Raw genomic sequence first — 17107 nt, forward strand, 5'->3', positions numbered from 1 at the left:
CAGATTCAAATCTACCTCCAGCATAAGCTAATAAAATATGATCCAATTAGAGAATATGCATTATAAATTTTTGGCTACTACAAATTTGTCAGCAGTCAACAAATCCTGAATTAATTTGTGTTGATATTTAAAAGAATTAATCACTATGAAATAATGTATGTATATGCTCGGAACATCCCAAATTTTCTGCATCATTTTATCTGCTTATAACCCTATGTAAGTTGTCTTCCCTATTTTTCTTTGCATTAGATCTGCCAGATTTCCTAAATACAGTGATTTGTGAAAATATAAAGTTACTGCTTCATCAAGTATGACCTGTGTTGAATGATTATTTGGTTTTTGTAATGACAGATATGAATTTTGAGATATGAATAAAAAAATATTGAAATGCAAAGCAAAAGATGTACTTAAAGTAATTTTTTCAACCTAAAAAGTGTTTAAAAATTTTACTATTTTTTTAATGCTTTATTGCAGTATTGTTTACTGTAATAATTTAATAAATAAGAGCTGTTGCATCCAATTCTTTTGAATTATGCAGGAAAAAGTACAATTATTCCTAATATTTTATTTTCAATGACATTTACTATAACCAATCAAAACGAATTAGCATTGTAATATAAGAAATGTTATTACTAATTGTTCTTACTTTTGTCCAATTCTAAAGATACTTAAAAAGTAAACAAGTTCCTTAAAAAATAATTTAATATACAGTAGGGAACCGACTATCCGGAATGGTCGGGACCATTGCTATTCCGGAAAACTGATTTTTCCGGTTTTCTGAATCGCTACAAAAAGCCGTTTTTTTATAGTTAAACCAAACTAAAAAAAAAAAAAATTATTTGGAAATAATCTTAAAAATAAGACAAAACAATGAAGTAATACACTAATGATTATTTCCAAAATGATGGAAAGGTAAACATCTTTAAAAAAAGAAAGAAAAATCGTAAAATCCCATGAGGAAAAAAAAAAATTTTTTTTAAGAATGGCGAGAAAATTTATTGAATTTCGCTCCGATTTTTTGGTTTTCTGATTTCCAGATAAAGGGTTCTGTACTGTATAATAAAAATTCCCAATTATGAAAAATTGACGCCCGGTGGCTGAGCGGTAGCGCTTCGCGCTGTCGTGCCACAGGTCCCTGGTTCGATACTCGGGACAGGCAAGGTTGACTCAGCCTTTCATCCCTTCAGTGGGTCGATAAACGAGTGCCAAGCATGCTTGGGAACTGAACACGAGGGGTTCCGCGTTCGGCTGACCACCTGACCGGAACATCTGCTGCTGCACCCCAGAGCCCAAGGTCAAGAAAACTGAGATGGGCACAGTAGGCCTTGGCCCTCTACGAGCCGTCGCGCCACTGAGTTTAGTTTAGTTATGAAAAATTAACCATGTAGTAGTTAATCAAATAAATTAAAATGCAATTAACAAAGGCCACTTCAACTAAAATTTTATACTTCTGATATAGGTTAGTGGCAGTAAATGTGAAGTCTACATAACCAATTTTCATAATTATTGGGTGCAATTGACTACTTTTTAATTGAATAATTTCACAGGGTGCTTAGCCAAATTTTTTAACAAAAAATAAGCACCTCTTTTATTGCTTTTCCAGCACTCAAAAAGCACTTTAAAAAATATCATAATTAGGATATGCATACTAATAAAACTTTTTTCTTCTTATTGCTGAAAGTTTTTCACATATACATTAACAAAATGCAAAATAATTTTCTAAGATTTTACATAATCTTGATAAAATAACTAGTTTGACAAAGAACTCTTTTCTTGATTATATTAGCCACCATAAAAACAATTTATACAAAATTTTGCTACTTTTCCATTATACCGGAGCAGGCGATAAAGCCGCCAATAATGATGCAACCAAAGCCAAACAGATTATCGTTTCTGGTAACCTTTTGTCTCCACATTTTCAAAGCAAGTCTCTGCCATTTCCCCCCCCCCCCATAAGTCACATCTTTTTCTTAATATGAAAAATTTATGCAAGACGCAATGAAAATTTGGGATTTGCCTAAAACGGAGAAAGAAGCAGTCAGATTGTTTCAAGATGAAGGTGTTTTGACAGAAATCGCGATTTGTGACAAGAATCATGAAATGAAATTATAAATCAAAGATGAAATTCAATGGTGCTGCAACCTTTCATCTTGTCCACTGTAAAAGAAGTATCCGTAAAGGCACATGGTTTCAAGTCATCGAAATTGAGCTTTTTGAAGAGTTTATTTATTGTTAGAGTGAAGAATTAACTTCAGTTAATTGGTGTGAAAAGCGATTGGAAATCAGACACGAATAGTTGTAAACTGGAATAACTTCATGCATGAGGTTTCTGTGAATTCTTTGCTTGCTAAAATCCTGAATATTATATTTTTAAACTTCTCGGAAATGTAGTAAAAGAGGTATACAAATTAACTGTCGCAAACAAATTAATATTAAGTAAGAACGAAACAAAAATGATATCAAAATATGCTGAATCACTAATGAGACCGGGATGAAAGACATTGAAACCTATTTGATTGAATCGTATAACTAGAAGGTGTTTCTAAAATTCTGAAATCTATCAGGCTTCAATTTTTTTTTCTGTCACAGTAATTAAAAATAATAGATTCGTTAGATTTTAATATTGGTTCTGTTTTTCTGTTGATTAAATGTTAAACATTAACAGATATTTGTCTTTTAAAACATTTCATTCTTTAATAAGATACTTATTCTGCAATTGTAATTATCTAAAACTAATTGCTAATTGATATAAAGCTTTAGTGTGTTCCATTGATATGTTGAATGCTTGTTTTGGCTGGATGCCCGGGACTGTTGCTCTTTCACATCCAATCACATTAACAATTTTTTTTCCTGCACTAAAATTTAACAAATGTACTTAAAATAATTTTAAAAAAAGCAAAAATAGTGAAGAAATATTTTCAATATAAACATCAATTAAATATTATCAGCTTACGAAATGTTCCTTTTATTTTTTCAAACAGCATTAATATAACGGCCCTCACCTGGTCCAGGTACTGCTGGATTGGGTTCAAAATTACAAGGCTACGGAGTTGAATATTAGTAGTCATAAACTCGAAATTGGGCAGGCTGTGCAATGACTGTTATAAAATAAACTAATAAATTTGGCCTGGATAGCATGGTTGATAGGGGGTAAACCCAAAATTGAGTCGGTTGTTCAACGGCGGTTATAAAAAAAATAAAACTAATAATCAAATTGTAATTTCTTGTTTCCTTTCTAACTCTACATATTTTCTACGCACATTCAAAATTTCATGTTTCTAAGTCTTATAGATTTTGTAACGTAAAGAAAAATTTGCAAAAAAATTATTAAAAATTGCAATCAAAGTATATTCAAAATGAATCTAAAAAAGAAAACACTCTGTTAAATATATAGTGGCCCAGCACGCCAAATTTTTACTCTGTGCTTAAAAGGTGTTTCTTTTGTAACTTTTTCCCCTCGTTCAAAAGATATATGTGCAATAAAAGAAAGGTTCTACCAAATAGTCTCATCACAATTAATATATTTAACAATAAAGTAATATTAATAAATTTTTTAATAATATAATGTTAATACTCAACAATAAAAAATAGTGACAGTTTACTTTAGGTGTATAGAAATGGAATTCAACTTATAAGGGCCCCATCATTTTCAGTAGCTTAGGGCCCCACTAAGCTTAAATCCGGCCCTGCCTACACTCAACAATTGTTCATATGGCAGAAAAGGAAAGAGACTTTGTTCTCTTATGGATAGTGGTCTCCAGAAAGTGATTCCAAGAAAGGATTGGGGAGTGTGGAGGGAGGAGAAAATTCCAGGTGTGCTGACCATTCCTTGGAGTAACATTAAACATGAAAAAATAAATAAAAAGCACAAGTAATAGGTGGAAAGAATGATGATAAAATTTCTAGTGGGGTTTCCAAAAAGCAAAACTTTTAAGAAAAAAAATCATACTACATAGGCCGCCCCGTTAGATATGCCTTTCTACTAAACTTTCAAGTTTTAAATCAATAACGCCACGGCCTATCTCCGCGAAATTACGGTATATCATATTCTGATTCATAGAAATTATACTGACTAGTAAGCTGGAAGATTAAAGTTTCCGACATTTCAAAGTGAACCATAAGTACAACTTAATCGATCCGGAAACTGGAACGCATAAGCAAAAAATAGTGACTGTGGGACAGTGCCAAATGGCAAAATAAAGAACAAAGAGGAACGGCATGCCATCATCTCGAAAATTATCTTGCGGAATTTATGTGGAGAAGGCAAACGGAGGAACCATTTGAAAAAAGTTTAAGTGATATTAAAATTTTTATGCCACCAAAGTAAAAAAATATTTGAACCATTTAGTTACTGTTTTTCTTTATGTGTGTGTTGTGATCAATAAAGTCTGTTTCGTGTGATTTGTACCAGCGACTGAGTGCTGTCGCCAAAAAGTATTCTTGCCGGTATAATGGAGAAGTACCAAAATTTTAAATATATTCAATATTGAGTGGCTTATTTCAAATTAACACTTTATTTAATTAGGTAAAAAAAATTTCTTTGAAATTATAATTAATTTAATTGGTTAAAAGGTTATAGAGTATTTATTAGATTTAAATAAAAGTTATTTATAAAAGCATATTCAACAATACATTAACTAGATTAAAATTTTTGATTGTATCAAATTTATAAAGGAATGTAAAGAATTAAGCAAAATAAGAAGTCTTTAAAATTCATAATACAAATATAAAATAGTCAACGGCCCCGAATAAATTTTTAACAGAAATTTTTACTTGGTTCAGTTTTTCTTTAATGAATTGATTAAAAGATTTTTATTAATTTTGAAATGTAAATGCAATGAGTATTGAAGCTCAACATTTTTGTCAAAAGTAAATTATTATATGGCTCCACTTGTTGCTGCATTTAAAATAGTGAAGGCCCCTCACTTCATACTTTAAAATCTTGCTTCTCAATATCATTGAGTTTCTTCACAAAACAAATTAAGAGCAATAAAAATATTTGAAATAATATAAAATAAAAAAAAAGTAATAAAGTAAAAAAAAATTCAAATATATACGACCCTCAGGTAAAAAATCAAACGATTAAAAATCTTAAATAATTCATATCTTTATTAAATTAAATTTTTAGATGGAATATGAAAATTTTAAGGTGATGAAGCTTAGTGATAATTGACTGCTCTGAGGACCTACTAAATGGATTGTGGTTGAATGAATTGTGAAACAGTTGATTAGGACAATGTGAAAACTATGCTCCTTGCATTATTTGTGGTATAAACAGACATGGTAAAGAAAAAATTTCAATTTTGAAAGAGAAAATTAAGCATTTTTTAAAAACACCCAATGATATATCACCATTAAGGGCCTTTTTTAAAAACGATACGCACCCTGCTTTAATTAATTAAATAAAAAACTGAAATAAAAAACTGAACACAGTCTTTTGACATTCCAAATCCTTCAGCTGAAAAAATTGGAAAAAGCTGAGATTAGCACTCAGATGGTTAAAAGGTTAAATTTGTTAAAAGACTTAATTGTTCAAAGTCATAAAATTACCTAGCTGGCCGTTTCAAACATTTGCTTTTTTAAAACATGGATCCGTGTGAATTGTGCAGTTAAACATTTGGGTTATACTACACAGATATTTACAAATCTTACACCATATTAAGCAAAAAAATCTCAATTCCTGTTCATCCAATTAAAAAAAAGCACAGTAATTTTTTACCATAAAATTAGGAATAACATATTGAAATTAAAATCTGTGTAATTATGAAATCACAACTCTTGCTCAAACAATACAATTCCTTGATCATTTTTTCTCTGATTTTCAATTTAGTCATTCATTTTCCCTACTGCTTCTGCTTTCTCCTAACTTTATTTACCTTGTTTCTAGAAAATCAAATCTCCTTTTCCTTTAAATCACCTTAACACCTTTAGATTACAGAAATGTTATAAATTGGATTATACTAGACAATACTAGACAAGATTAAGATATAATGCTTATTAGGTAAATATTTAAGATAAGAAAATAGGAAAAGAATAACTCACTCTGAGGGTATGGGTACATCATTTGATGTTGATTCAAAATCAAAATGGTGTAAACGGGGTGGGCCTAAAAATTTAAAAATAAAATACTATATAAACTGTTTAAATAAAAATTCTATAACCATTAAAAATTACTGAAAAAGATATTACTCAGAAGCAAATCTTATAAAGAAGTTTACAAAAGTGTAAAATAATAATCCACAAAACTGAAAAGACTTAAAAAAATTAATTAGTAAATGTCATGTCACATTTTAAAAAGTATATATAAATTTTCTACAGTGATTCAAACGCTCTAAAGATTACACAGGCCTGCGATGAAAAAATACAAGAGGTCTGACAGCTGAACTTAATATATTTTTTTATGCTGAAATGGAAAATAATAATGAAAAATGTCCATCACGTCACGTTTTTTTAGAAAAATTCGATTTTACTGGAATTTTTATGAACTTTAACCATAAAAAAAATTTCGTTTTTGAATTTCTTCCCTTCTTGACTGACGAGCATTCTACTTTGGTCAAATCTACAAAAGTACCCCTCTATCACTACTTCCAGTCACCATCCCTCTCTCTGTAACAACCTCTCTCTACCAATAGCGTCACGAGAATCCTTATCTAGGTCCGCTGACCTCTCAGAAACACTAGCAAGCGTATTAGGGAGTCATTTTAAAGTTTGCTTTTTTCTGTACGTTTCGTGAAACATGGCTTAGAGTTCAAGACATTGTGAAAATTTCCCACATGACTTTCATATGCGGTGAATATAGCGTTGTTAAAAATCGCATGAGGAGTATTACAGACTATATAAGACAACTTTATCTCAGATATTTTGACATGAAGCTCGGAGATCAGGACAAATCTTGGGCGCCTCATAAAGTTTGTGTGCAGTGTCTCACTGATCTACGCTTATGGCATCAAGGAAAGATGACTGCTTTACAATTTGGAATTCCTATGACGTGATGAGAGTCCCGAAACCACTGTGATGATTGTTATTTTTGTTCCTGCCCTGTTCGTGGGTATAACCGGAAAAATCAGACTAATATCTTATCCTGATAGCATTCCATCGGCCATACGCCCCGTTCCTTATGGATCTGATATGCCTGTGCCTTTGCCTCCAACTGAATTACCAATCAGAGTCTTCAGTCTCGGAAAATCCAGAAGTTCAAGGCTCCGATATCGAATATAAACCATCTGTAGCCGGTTTACCTCAGCCCTCCTCTCAGGTTGAGCTTAATAATCTGACTAGAGATCTTGGCCTTTCGAAGGAGGCAGCTGAATTGTTAGGCTCCAGACTGAAAGAAAAAAACTTATTGACCAGAGGAACATCTTTTTATTGGTACAGGAATCATGAAAAGGAATTTATTAAGTATTTTGATGAAGAGAACTTGGTCTATTGTTCTGATGTTCCTGGATTGATGAGCAAATTTAATGTCATCTACAATAAAGATGAGTGGAGGATGTTTATAGATTCATCTAAAAGAAGCCTCAAAGCTATTCTTCATCATAGGAGCCAGTATGTATCAGTACCAGTTGGACACTCAGTATATTTAAAAGAATATTACGAAAACCTGGCTCTCGTCCTGAACAAAATAAAATATATCGATCACAGTTGGACCATTTGCGGTGATTTGAAAGTTATCTCCATGCTTCTTGGTTAACAAGGGGGATTTATAAAGCACCTATGTTTAATTTGTGAGCGGGACAGCCGTGACAAGACTCAACATTGGCTCACAAAAGAAAGACCGAAAAGACAATATATTGACCCAGGTACCAAGAACGTTATTCGAAACAGCTTAGTTGATCCGAAAAAAGTATTGTTACCTCCGCTACATATAAAATTAGGTGCAATGAAGCAGTCTGTCAAGGTGGTTCCAAAACATGGCAATTGTTTTAAATACCTGTGCAAAAAGTTTCCAGGTTTATCCCAAGCCAAGTTGAAAGAAGGAATATTTGTTGGTCCAAATATCCGCAAACTCATGAAGGATAAAGAATTTGAGACTAACATGACAGAAACGGAAAAAGTTGGGTTGCTTTCAAAGATGGCGTCAGTAAATTTCTGGGTAATTACAAGGATCCTGTTTATAAAGAAATTGTAATGAAAATGCTGGACAAATTTAAAACGTTAGGTTGCTCCATGAGTGTAAAAATGCATTTCCTTCACTCACATGTGAACAGTTTCCCTGAAAATTTAGGAGCAGTCAGCGAAGAACAAGGGGAAAGGTTCCATCAAGATATCAGAGATATGGAGCGTAAATATCAAGGAAGATGGGACAAGAACATGTTCGCTGACTACTGTTGGATGATAGCTCGGCTTAAACCTGAGATCAAGCATAAAAGAAGATCATCAAAAAAAAGTTTCAGAGGAAAACGAATATAAACTTAAATAGAAACTTTTCTCTTTTGTTTTTTGCTTGTTTTGTTTTTTGTTTCAAACTTTCATATGCACATACACAATATTTGTTATTGCACATCAAATAACATATAAATCAATAATAAATTCTCTTGTATTTTTCAAAAAGTTCAATTTTGCAGGCTTGTGCTATTAAAGGAAGGTACTTCACAATCTAGTAGATTATTTATTGTATTTAGCAAGATAAATTTTGTTATATACAAAATGATCAACAAAAGATATATTGAAAAAATACTTTTTATTGCAGGAATAAAGACCAATATTTACATATTGGCATATATCTGTATTATAAATTAATAAATTCATAAAAGAAATTATACATTATTACATCATGAACACCCTTCTAAGTTTTAGAATGTTTTACGAAGTTTTTTGATAGTTTAAACCAGTTTTTGGCATCAAACGCAAAAAGGAGCTTCACAATAATTTAGCCCAAAAGCTTTTCATTTGTAACCGCATGCAAGGGAAATTACACAATAACAATTAAACTTTTCTAGTACTTTTATGGACAAGCAGAGATACCTACAAAATTGTACTATCTTGAGCTAGCAGTTTTCTCACCTATAACACTAAAACCAATTATTGTTACAGAGTATCTGCTACATTTTAGATTTTCAAATTCATGATTTTCCAAGACTAATTTTAAGAATTTTTCAGGACTTAACAAAGTTACTATTTTCTCGGACAAAAACACAACAAAAAAATTTAAAAAAGCATTATAAAAACGTTCACTGAAATGATAGGTATAACCAAAACTGTTATACTCTGCATCTTCATATTTATAGATTTTAAATTTCAAAAACAGAGTAAAGAAAGAGTTGAAGCAATAAAATAGCTGAAAAAAATACAAAAGTGAATAATTTTTTTCTTTTTTTTTCCCTGCAGAATTACATTCTAAAGATACTTTTCTTGCTTATCGGAAAGAAAGAAACTCCTGATTTTTATGTTCCCATTTCGGAATAAAAAAAATTTGCCTGTTACAGGCTTGCCTTAAGCTAAAATTTTAAATTGATAAAATAAAAATAAATAATAACAAATATTCTGAAATCACAGAAGTTTAAAAAAAATTCACTCTAAAAATGTTTTTTCTTTCATTTTTTGAAAGAACACCATAATTTTTAAAGAACACGATAAAAACATTTCATATTTTAATCAAATATGACTATGAGTGGGGATTTTGTTACAAATTCAGATATTCGGAACACCATGAAATTGGGGGGAGGGGGTAAATTCCATTTTAAAAATTAGATTTTTCAGCGACCTAAATCCATGACTTTCCATAATTTTTTTAAAAAATATTTAAAATCATGCCATTTTATGACAAATTTTGTTCAATACCAAAATTCATGGCTTTCCATGATTTTTTATGACTTTCCAGGTGCGCGGATACCCTGTTGTTATCACCATGCATTTATGTTATTTCATTTTTGACATGGCAACTTTAATTTTTAGCTATACAACTTTATGCATTAAAATATTTCGAGTAAAATAAATACTAAACAATAAACTATGTTTTGATTTGTTCAAATTAGAAATGATTCCGTCATTTAAACACCTTTTTCGTTCTTTGTATACCAAATAGCAAAAAAAAAAGTTCAAATATTATATAACCATGAATATAAGAGAAGACAAAGGTTTAAGATTACTTATTCTTTTTGACAAACAGAAATGAATGCAGGTGCCAATTCTAATGCTTTTAAGGAAGATTTTCCATAGTTCATGTAAAAACATTAAACTGAACAAAAATGGTTTCAATTTCATTTTAAAACCTATCATATGATATCATTCGAATAGTTGGAGGTCAGAGTTTTCAAATTTATTAAATCTAGGATCAAAAAATGAGAAAAAAATTTAATACTAGGAAAAATCTTCTCAAAAATTTAAAAAAAAATGGTAGTATAATTGATATGAAGATATAACTCCTCAAACTGAAATAACATAATAATTTCAATTTAAATTAGGGTAACTACTAACAATAACCTTCACTTTTGTTTTGCTGCAAGAAATGGAGCATTTTCAATAACTCCATTAAAAAGTTTATAAATCAACACTTGAGTCAAACAGGTTCATGAGCAAAAATTCACAGTAAATAAGCATAAAAAAATTTAAAAAGGTTAAATTACATAATTCATCACTAAATAAAATTTTTAACTTATTTTTTGAAATTAAAACAGTGAGAAATTGGCTTGCATACCCTTTAAGAGAAATTCATTAGTTAATAAATTTTGAATAATTGCAATACTCTAATTTTTTATTGAGTCTTTCTTAAAATGTTGAAAATATTTTTGTATCAACTTTGTTTGATACTCGATTTTTAACTTTTTCTAGAACAGAAATCTGAGCAAAGTTGCAACTTTTTCATGTACTCTCTATGATCAAAATATACTCATCATTGCTGCTTTCTATTACTTGTCCCTAGTTTTTTTTTTTCATAACGCATTAAGCTGCTTGATTTGTATGGATTAATATTCCAGAATAAAATCATAAGCATAAACATTAATCATTTTTTAAGACTTTGCTACTCATTTATAAAAAATAGAATATTTTCTCATCATAAATTTTGATATCACTTTTTACACAAATTAAATTCTTTTTGTGATGGTGGTTGTTATGATGGCTATGAAATACACAACAATCAAGTGATTGGAATCAACAAGTGTACAAGTTTCACATTTTCACATATAGTATATTTTTAAATTAATAACTTAATATTGCAAGGAACAGTAGTCAAAAAATAAACTAAATCAATTTTTTGAAGAATGGACATAAGAAATTATGCTTTTTAGATACAATCTAAGCGAGTATTATTTATAATATTAACTAATTCCTAAAAATGATATGCTTTTGTCTCAGAAACAAGGTGACACGGCGACTTAGCTGCAGAAACTAAATGTTTTATGAAATAATAAAGCAGAAGTTGTGCAGAAATATATGAAAAACTTGCAGAATGCTTCAATGGAATGTGAGTATATGCTAAGTTGCATTGAGCATGGGCAAAAGAATTATTATTTTTTTTAGTTTGATAACAATATAATCAGATATAACTTGTTTAATTCAATTACAAAGAATTTGGCACAAACCATCTCAGATAGCATTTGTTTTCCATAATTGCAAACATGGATTATTGAATTAATAAAAAAAATCAAGAAATAACATTTTCAGCAAAAAATTTCTTTTATCTGAGTGTATATTTCAGTAAAAATAGACACTCGTTAACTAATATTAAAATAGAAAATAAAGCAGTACATTAATGTACTTAAAACAATGTGAGGATAAAACAATGCAAGCTAATGATATATTACGCATCTAATTTTAGCTAAATAAAAACAAATATGATAACATTATTCACAACTTTATAATCAGTGCAATTTAGATTCAAATACAAGCAGAAAAAGGTCTAAAAACTTGTTATCTATAACTAGCATAAATTTTTATATCAACAAATTAAAATAAACATGCATCGTATTATCAAATATTTTTTATGATAAGAAAAACAAAGCTATATGCATTAAAATGTTAAAATAAAAATAGCAAGCTGTGGAGCATAATTTAGAGCAATAGTTTAATGCATCTACAATAAAATTTCAAAAAATAATTTAAATTAAAAACTAAGTTTGCTTCTTAAAATTTATATTAAATAAATATGCTAGAATATATGTTAGCTTACTAAGATAAGCAGAGAAAAGGGATTTTATATCATTTTTTTATTCTGAGGGATTAACAATACCTTCTGGTATGTGTGAAGACATGAAATTATTGAGTATTGAAGATGGTCTAGTGTCTGAAGGTGTGGTTGCCCTTCGCGAAGGTAGTAGAGATCCAGCATTAGATGTAATAGCTAAAGCAGGTCCTAACACTTGCTCCACAATTGAAGCAGCAAGCCTTTCAGTACTCAAAGAATTTAAGTCTGTAAATATTATGTTTTTATTGTTTAAGACATGGGTGGTACCCAAATATGGAAAAAAAATTATAATGCATGAAAAGCATTTAGACATTCCGCGATAAAACAAACTATATTTTAAGTCAACTAAAGACATTAAGGCTACACATGAAGAATCCTGAAATTCCTAAAACAAGAATAATGATTACATTGACACACCAAGTCACAAGATTAGACTATTGAGCTAATGCTAAAGAATTTGATTTAACTCTGATACTCTAAAAATGAATGAACCCATCAAATAAATTCGGCATAATAGACATAAAACTGGGTAGTAAGAGTTTTTATCTTAATAACTGCCTCATTAACATTAGTTTACTCGAGTGCATAGCAAATACACTGCAAAAAGAACAATTTAAAGATACATCTGAAATTTACACACCTATTTGATTATAAAAGTTTAAAACAAAGAATTGTTTATTGAAGCTCAACTTAGCATTTAAAATCCTAAAATAATCTAATTATTAATTCAAATGGTCAACAGAAAATTTAAATATTCAGAGAACAAAAAGTCACCCACCCAAAATGATTTTCAACACTATGCTATGTGTGTGTTTGTGTGGATATATATATATACAGTGTAACGTCCCATATCCGGACGTCCCTTTCCCGGAAGGGTCGATTTCCCGGACACTTTTTAACAATCAAAATAAACAAACATCTCTCCATATTCCCCTTTCCTAAAAAAAAAAAAAAAGTCTTTTGACACATTTTCTCTTTTTCTAACTTGCACTGAACCTCTGATTAATGCATCCAACCCATCAATCACCAGAAAGGGGAAGTGAAGATCTACCAAGACCATTGAGTGACCGTTAGTGACGCTCCTCCCTTGGAATGTAGGAAAAAGAGGGAGATTTGTTTTCAAAAGACCACAACTGAGTCCCCTCCCCCCCCCTCCTTTCCCAAGCAGGTGGCTAGTAAATGAGGCATTTCTTGGAACCTTTTTAATGAAAGAAGAAATACTGGGGAAAAGGGTAGACGGGGCAAGTGTTAAGGTGGAGGGGGCGTCAAAATGGAAAATTTGAATAGGTCTAAAAGGATACACGTCCTTGAGAAACAAAACATTCGTTCTTTCCCATACCATGTATTATTTAGGAGGCGGGGGAAAAGGGGTTAGCATTCTTTCTTTAGCAGATTCTTTCAGTCATAGAAGAAAAAATAAAGAGAACACGATCAGCGTGCTCCGCCTTTATGCTTGATTGATAGCCAATGATTGGAGAGAAAACAATAATTTGTTACTTCCCCACCCTCGAATTAAATGATCTCCTCTTTACAATTATTTTCTTTCACAAATAAGGAGGAAATGAATTTTTCTCCTCCACCTACCCACCTTAATGAATGACGGGAATTTCCCTTTCTTACTTGAATCATTCTAGTTAAAAATGGTGGATTATTATTTTCATATGTCAATTTTTTTTTGTTCTCTATATTTTAAGCAATAATATTTTTCTTCTAATATTTCATATTTTATTGATTAGATATTCTAATACTAAAAAATTATTCCCCTTAAAAATAATGTTTATTTATTTTTTGCTTCTTAGATTTAGATCATTTTAAGCTTTGTTCCAGAATGACATGAATTTCCCCTTCCTGCTTGAATCGTTCTAGTTCAAAATGGCAGATTAATATTTTCATAACTGTTAAATTTTTTTCGTTTTCCATATTTTCAGCAATAATATTTTTTTTCTAATATTTTATATTTGATTGATTAGATATTCTAATGCTAAAACATTATTCCCCTTAAAAATAATGTTTATTTCTTGCTTCTTAGATTCAGATCGTTTATTAAATCATTTTAAGCTTTGTTTACCTTGGGGGTCTATTATACGGAAAAATCTATTATACGGACTTCTGGAAGTCCCACCGATTCCGGATACGCGACTTTACACTGCATATATATATATATATCTAGAGCAACCAATCAGGATGTCTTTTCCATGGCCAAAAAGGGTCAATGGTCTAAGACATACATTTATGTGACGTTTTTTAGTTATTGAGTAGAGTTGAATAGTTAAATGATACAAGAGCTTTGACTGGTTATGCAGTGTCCAACTGTGTAGCCAAAAAAGACTAATATGGATACACTAACTTATTGGAAATATCTTGAAACAGGAAAGCACAGAATTCTGAGAAAGGCCAGGGGCCCTACCATGAACTACCGGGAATGGAATGAAGATTCCCGGCTGGAAAGTGAAACTGGGAAAGTTTGGTTCCATGAATGTTCAATACCGCACCATGAACACTCCCTTGGAATCAGACATTCCACGATAACTCGCTCTCAGGGCGTGGCTAAAATTTAACCAATCACACAATTTACTTTAGATTTTCTTTCTGAGTTTGGCAACATCAGCATGAGTAAAACGAAACGAGCTTCTACTATTTAGATAATATTTTTGACTACTTATTGTTTTCTTTTTATAATGTTTTTTGTTTTCATTAGACTAAAAAAACATGAACTGCGAATACTTTGAAATATTCTTTAATTTATTATACATATAGTTTTATTAATTAAAAACTGTCATATTTATCATGCATAATTCATAAAATAAAATAATTTTTTCATAATAAATATTTCTGATATATCCGTTAAAACGTTTCATTATTTATTTTAAATATTTTTTAAAAAGTACAACTCTTAAAATAATGATCATATTTTAATGAATTAAGATTTAAAATTTCGTGCCTGAGAACTGCATGTAGATAGATTACTAATTATACTAGTTTTTATCAAAACAAATTGCCAGAAAGAATTAAAATTTTATCAGATAAAAAAATTAACGTTTACCTTGATCTCTTTGAAATTAATTTAATTTCCGAAAAGTTCATTAGTTTTCAATTAAATTTGTAACAGTATGAATGACTGAAGTTACTGCTTCGCTTACTACTTTGGTTTATTTGTTACATTATAAAATTGACTGTTTTTACTGATAGTTAAATAAATATGTTCCCAAGAAATTAATTTATAGAACTGCATAAAATTTTTTTCGTGATTTGTAAAATCATTTTGCGTATGAAATACTTAAAAATTATAGTTCAGGGAACTACTTCCGCAGCTTTTATAGTATAGCAGCTTTTATAGTATATTTTAATGGAAGAATGAGAATAAAAATTTTTAAAATGAGTAAAAGAAGAAATAAATACAAATTTCATAAATATTTTCGGAAACGTTTTTATTCTTTTTTGTATTTCTTATTATAAATAAATTGTTTACTTTATAATACATCATGCCTGAAACAAATTCTTTTAAATGTGCTGTCATTGGTGTATAATATAAAGAAGTATCGTTCGAAAGGAAGTTAAATATTGTTGAACTAAAAGTTCAACGAAAGAAAATTAAAAAAAGAAATGATTGGAACTTCGAAAAAAGGTATTGGCCAAGTAATATATCCCGTAATAATAACATAGAAATAGTAACAATTATCATATGAGAGCATAATTATTTTTAGTTTGCCGTAATTTCTTAGTTAACTCTGAAAGTATCTTTTCGTTCACACATACTAATGAAACAAAACATTTCTCTTTTAATTATCGTCTTGAAAATGGCTCGGGCAAGTTTATCTTTTAGAAATTTTGTTATCTTCTCTTATGAAATAGAAAAAAATTAAGACATTCATCGACGAAATATCGTATTTAGTCCTTAAAAATTCATCATTCCCTCCTTGGAACGACGATTCCAGGTGCCGGAGACTGGCTGGAATGAAACCGGTTCCAATTCCAGCCAAGAAACTCTTTCCAAGGTGCTTGTGGTGGGGAAAAATAATTCCCGTTGGAACGTAACGTCATTCCCAGATGGAATTTCATTCCATGGAGCTCATGGTAGGGTTCCAGGGTTTGTTTACCTAAAGCTATAAGGCTAATGAATAGAAAATTAAAAATTTCAATTCAAAATTCCTTGAGCGATAAATATACGAAAAAATAGAACAATTATAAAAAGAAAATACCAGAAAATTTTAAGCAGTAAAAAAACACAACTGTTGTTATTTTCCAAAAATCAAAAGCAAACAATGGACAATTGAAATAGGAAGGGAAAAAAATTAAATTTACAGGTCTGAAGAACCAGTAATTAAAAAAAATCAATAGTTGTATGTAAGTTCACTGGCCCATTCAAAAGTCTATTGACTTCTTTTTTTAAAAAAAGTTAAGTGGATTTAAATAAAAAAATTACCATAAAGAAAATATTTAACGTCACAATTATAATAAAATGCTATTTAGTGACAAAATTAGAAACTGTAAAAATAATTGTAACATGAAATTTAAAATAAAAATAGCTTACCATTTATTTACATCAATTGTCTAGGGAAGCATTGATAATTATTTTAAGGTGGTCTTTAACTATTAAACCACCTTTACTTTTGAGTCCTGATATAAATTAATGCATGCACACAATATAAAAAAGAAAAAATATTTTTTCTTCAACATTTATTGATTTAAATAAACAGATTTTTTTTCTAAAAAAATCATTGATTTAAATTAAATAATATTTTTAAGAGAAAGAATATTGATTTAGAAAATTTATAAAGCATTGAAATGTGAGAATATTTAGTTTCTTTTTATAGATTTTTGTAAACCTATTATTGAGGTATAAGGCATCACATTTTACTTAATCATTTTAATAGTTTAATTAAAAAGATCTGAAATTAATTTTGAGATATTTGTTTATTTTAAGCTGTTTTTCATATGTGATTAATGATACATTTCCATTTTGAATAATTTTTTGCATTGTAT

General features: G+C 29.8%; 1 protein-coding gene across 14 annotated transcripts in view; it reads right to left on the minus strand.

Annotated features, from left to right (window-relative positions):
- HUWE1 (HECT, UBA and WWE domain containing E3 ubiquitin protein ligase 1) overlaps positions 1–17107 on the minus strand; it is a 294173-nt gene that overhangs the window by 107249 nt on the left and 169817 nt on the right. For 10 of the 14 annotated variants that reach the window (XM_087154722.1, XM_087154721.1, XM_087154728.1 and 7 more), the window contains 2 exons: positions 12170–12349; positions 6043–6106 (listed from right to left, as the gene is read on the minus strand). In XM_087154722.1, coding sequence (XP_087010848.1) covers positions 6043–6106; positions 12170–12349 — 244 coding nt within the window. The remainder of the gene's footprint in view (positions 1–6042; positions 6107–12169; positions 12350–17107) is intronic. The other 4 variants (XM_087154731.1, XM_087154730.1, XM_087154729.1 and 1 more) reach the window with 1 other exon arrangement.

The sequence above is a fragment of the Parasteatoda tepidariorum genome, chromosome 11 (genome assembly GCF_982258835.1).
Source record: "Parasteatoda tepidariorum strain Cologne lab strain chromosome 11, Ptep-v5.0, whole genome shotgun sequence".
In the NCBI taxonomy this organism is placed as follows: Eukaryota; Metazoa; Arthropoda; class Arachnida; order Araneae; family Theridiidae; genus Parasteatoda; species Parasteatoda tepidariorum.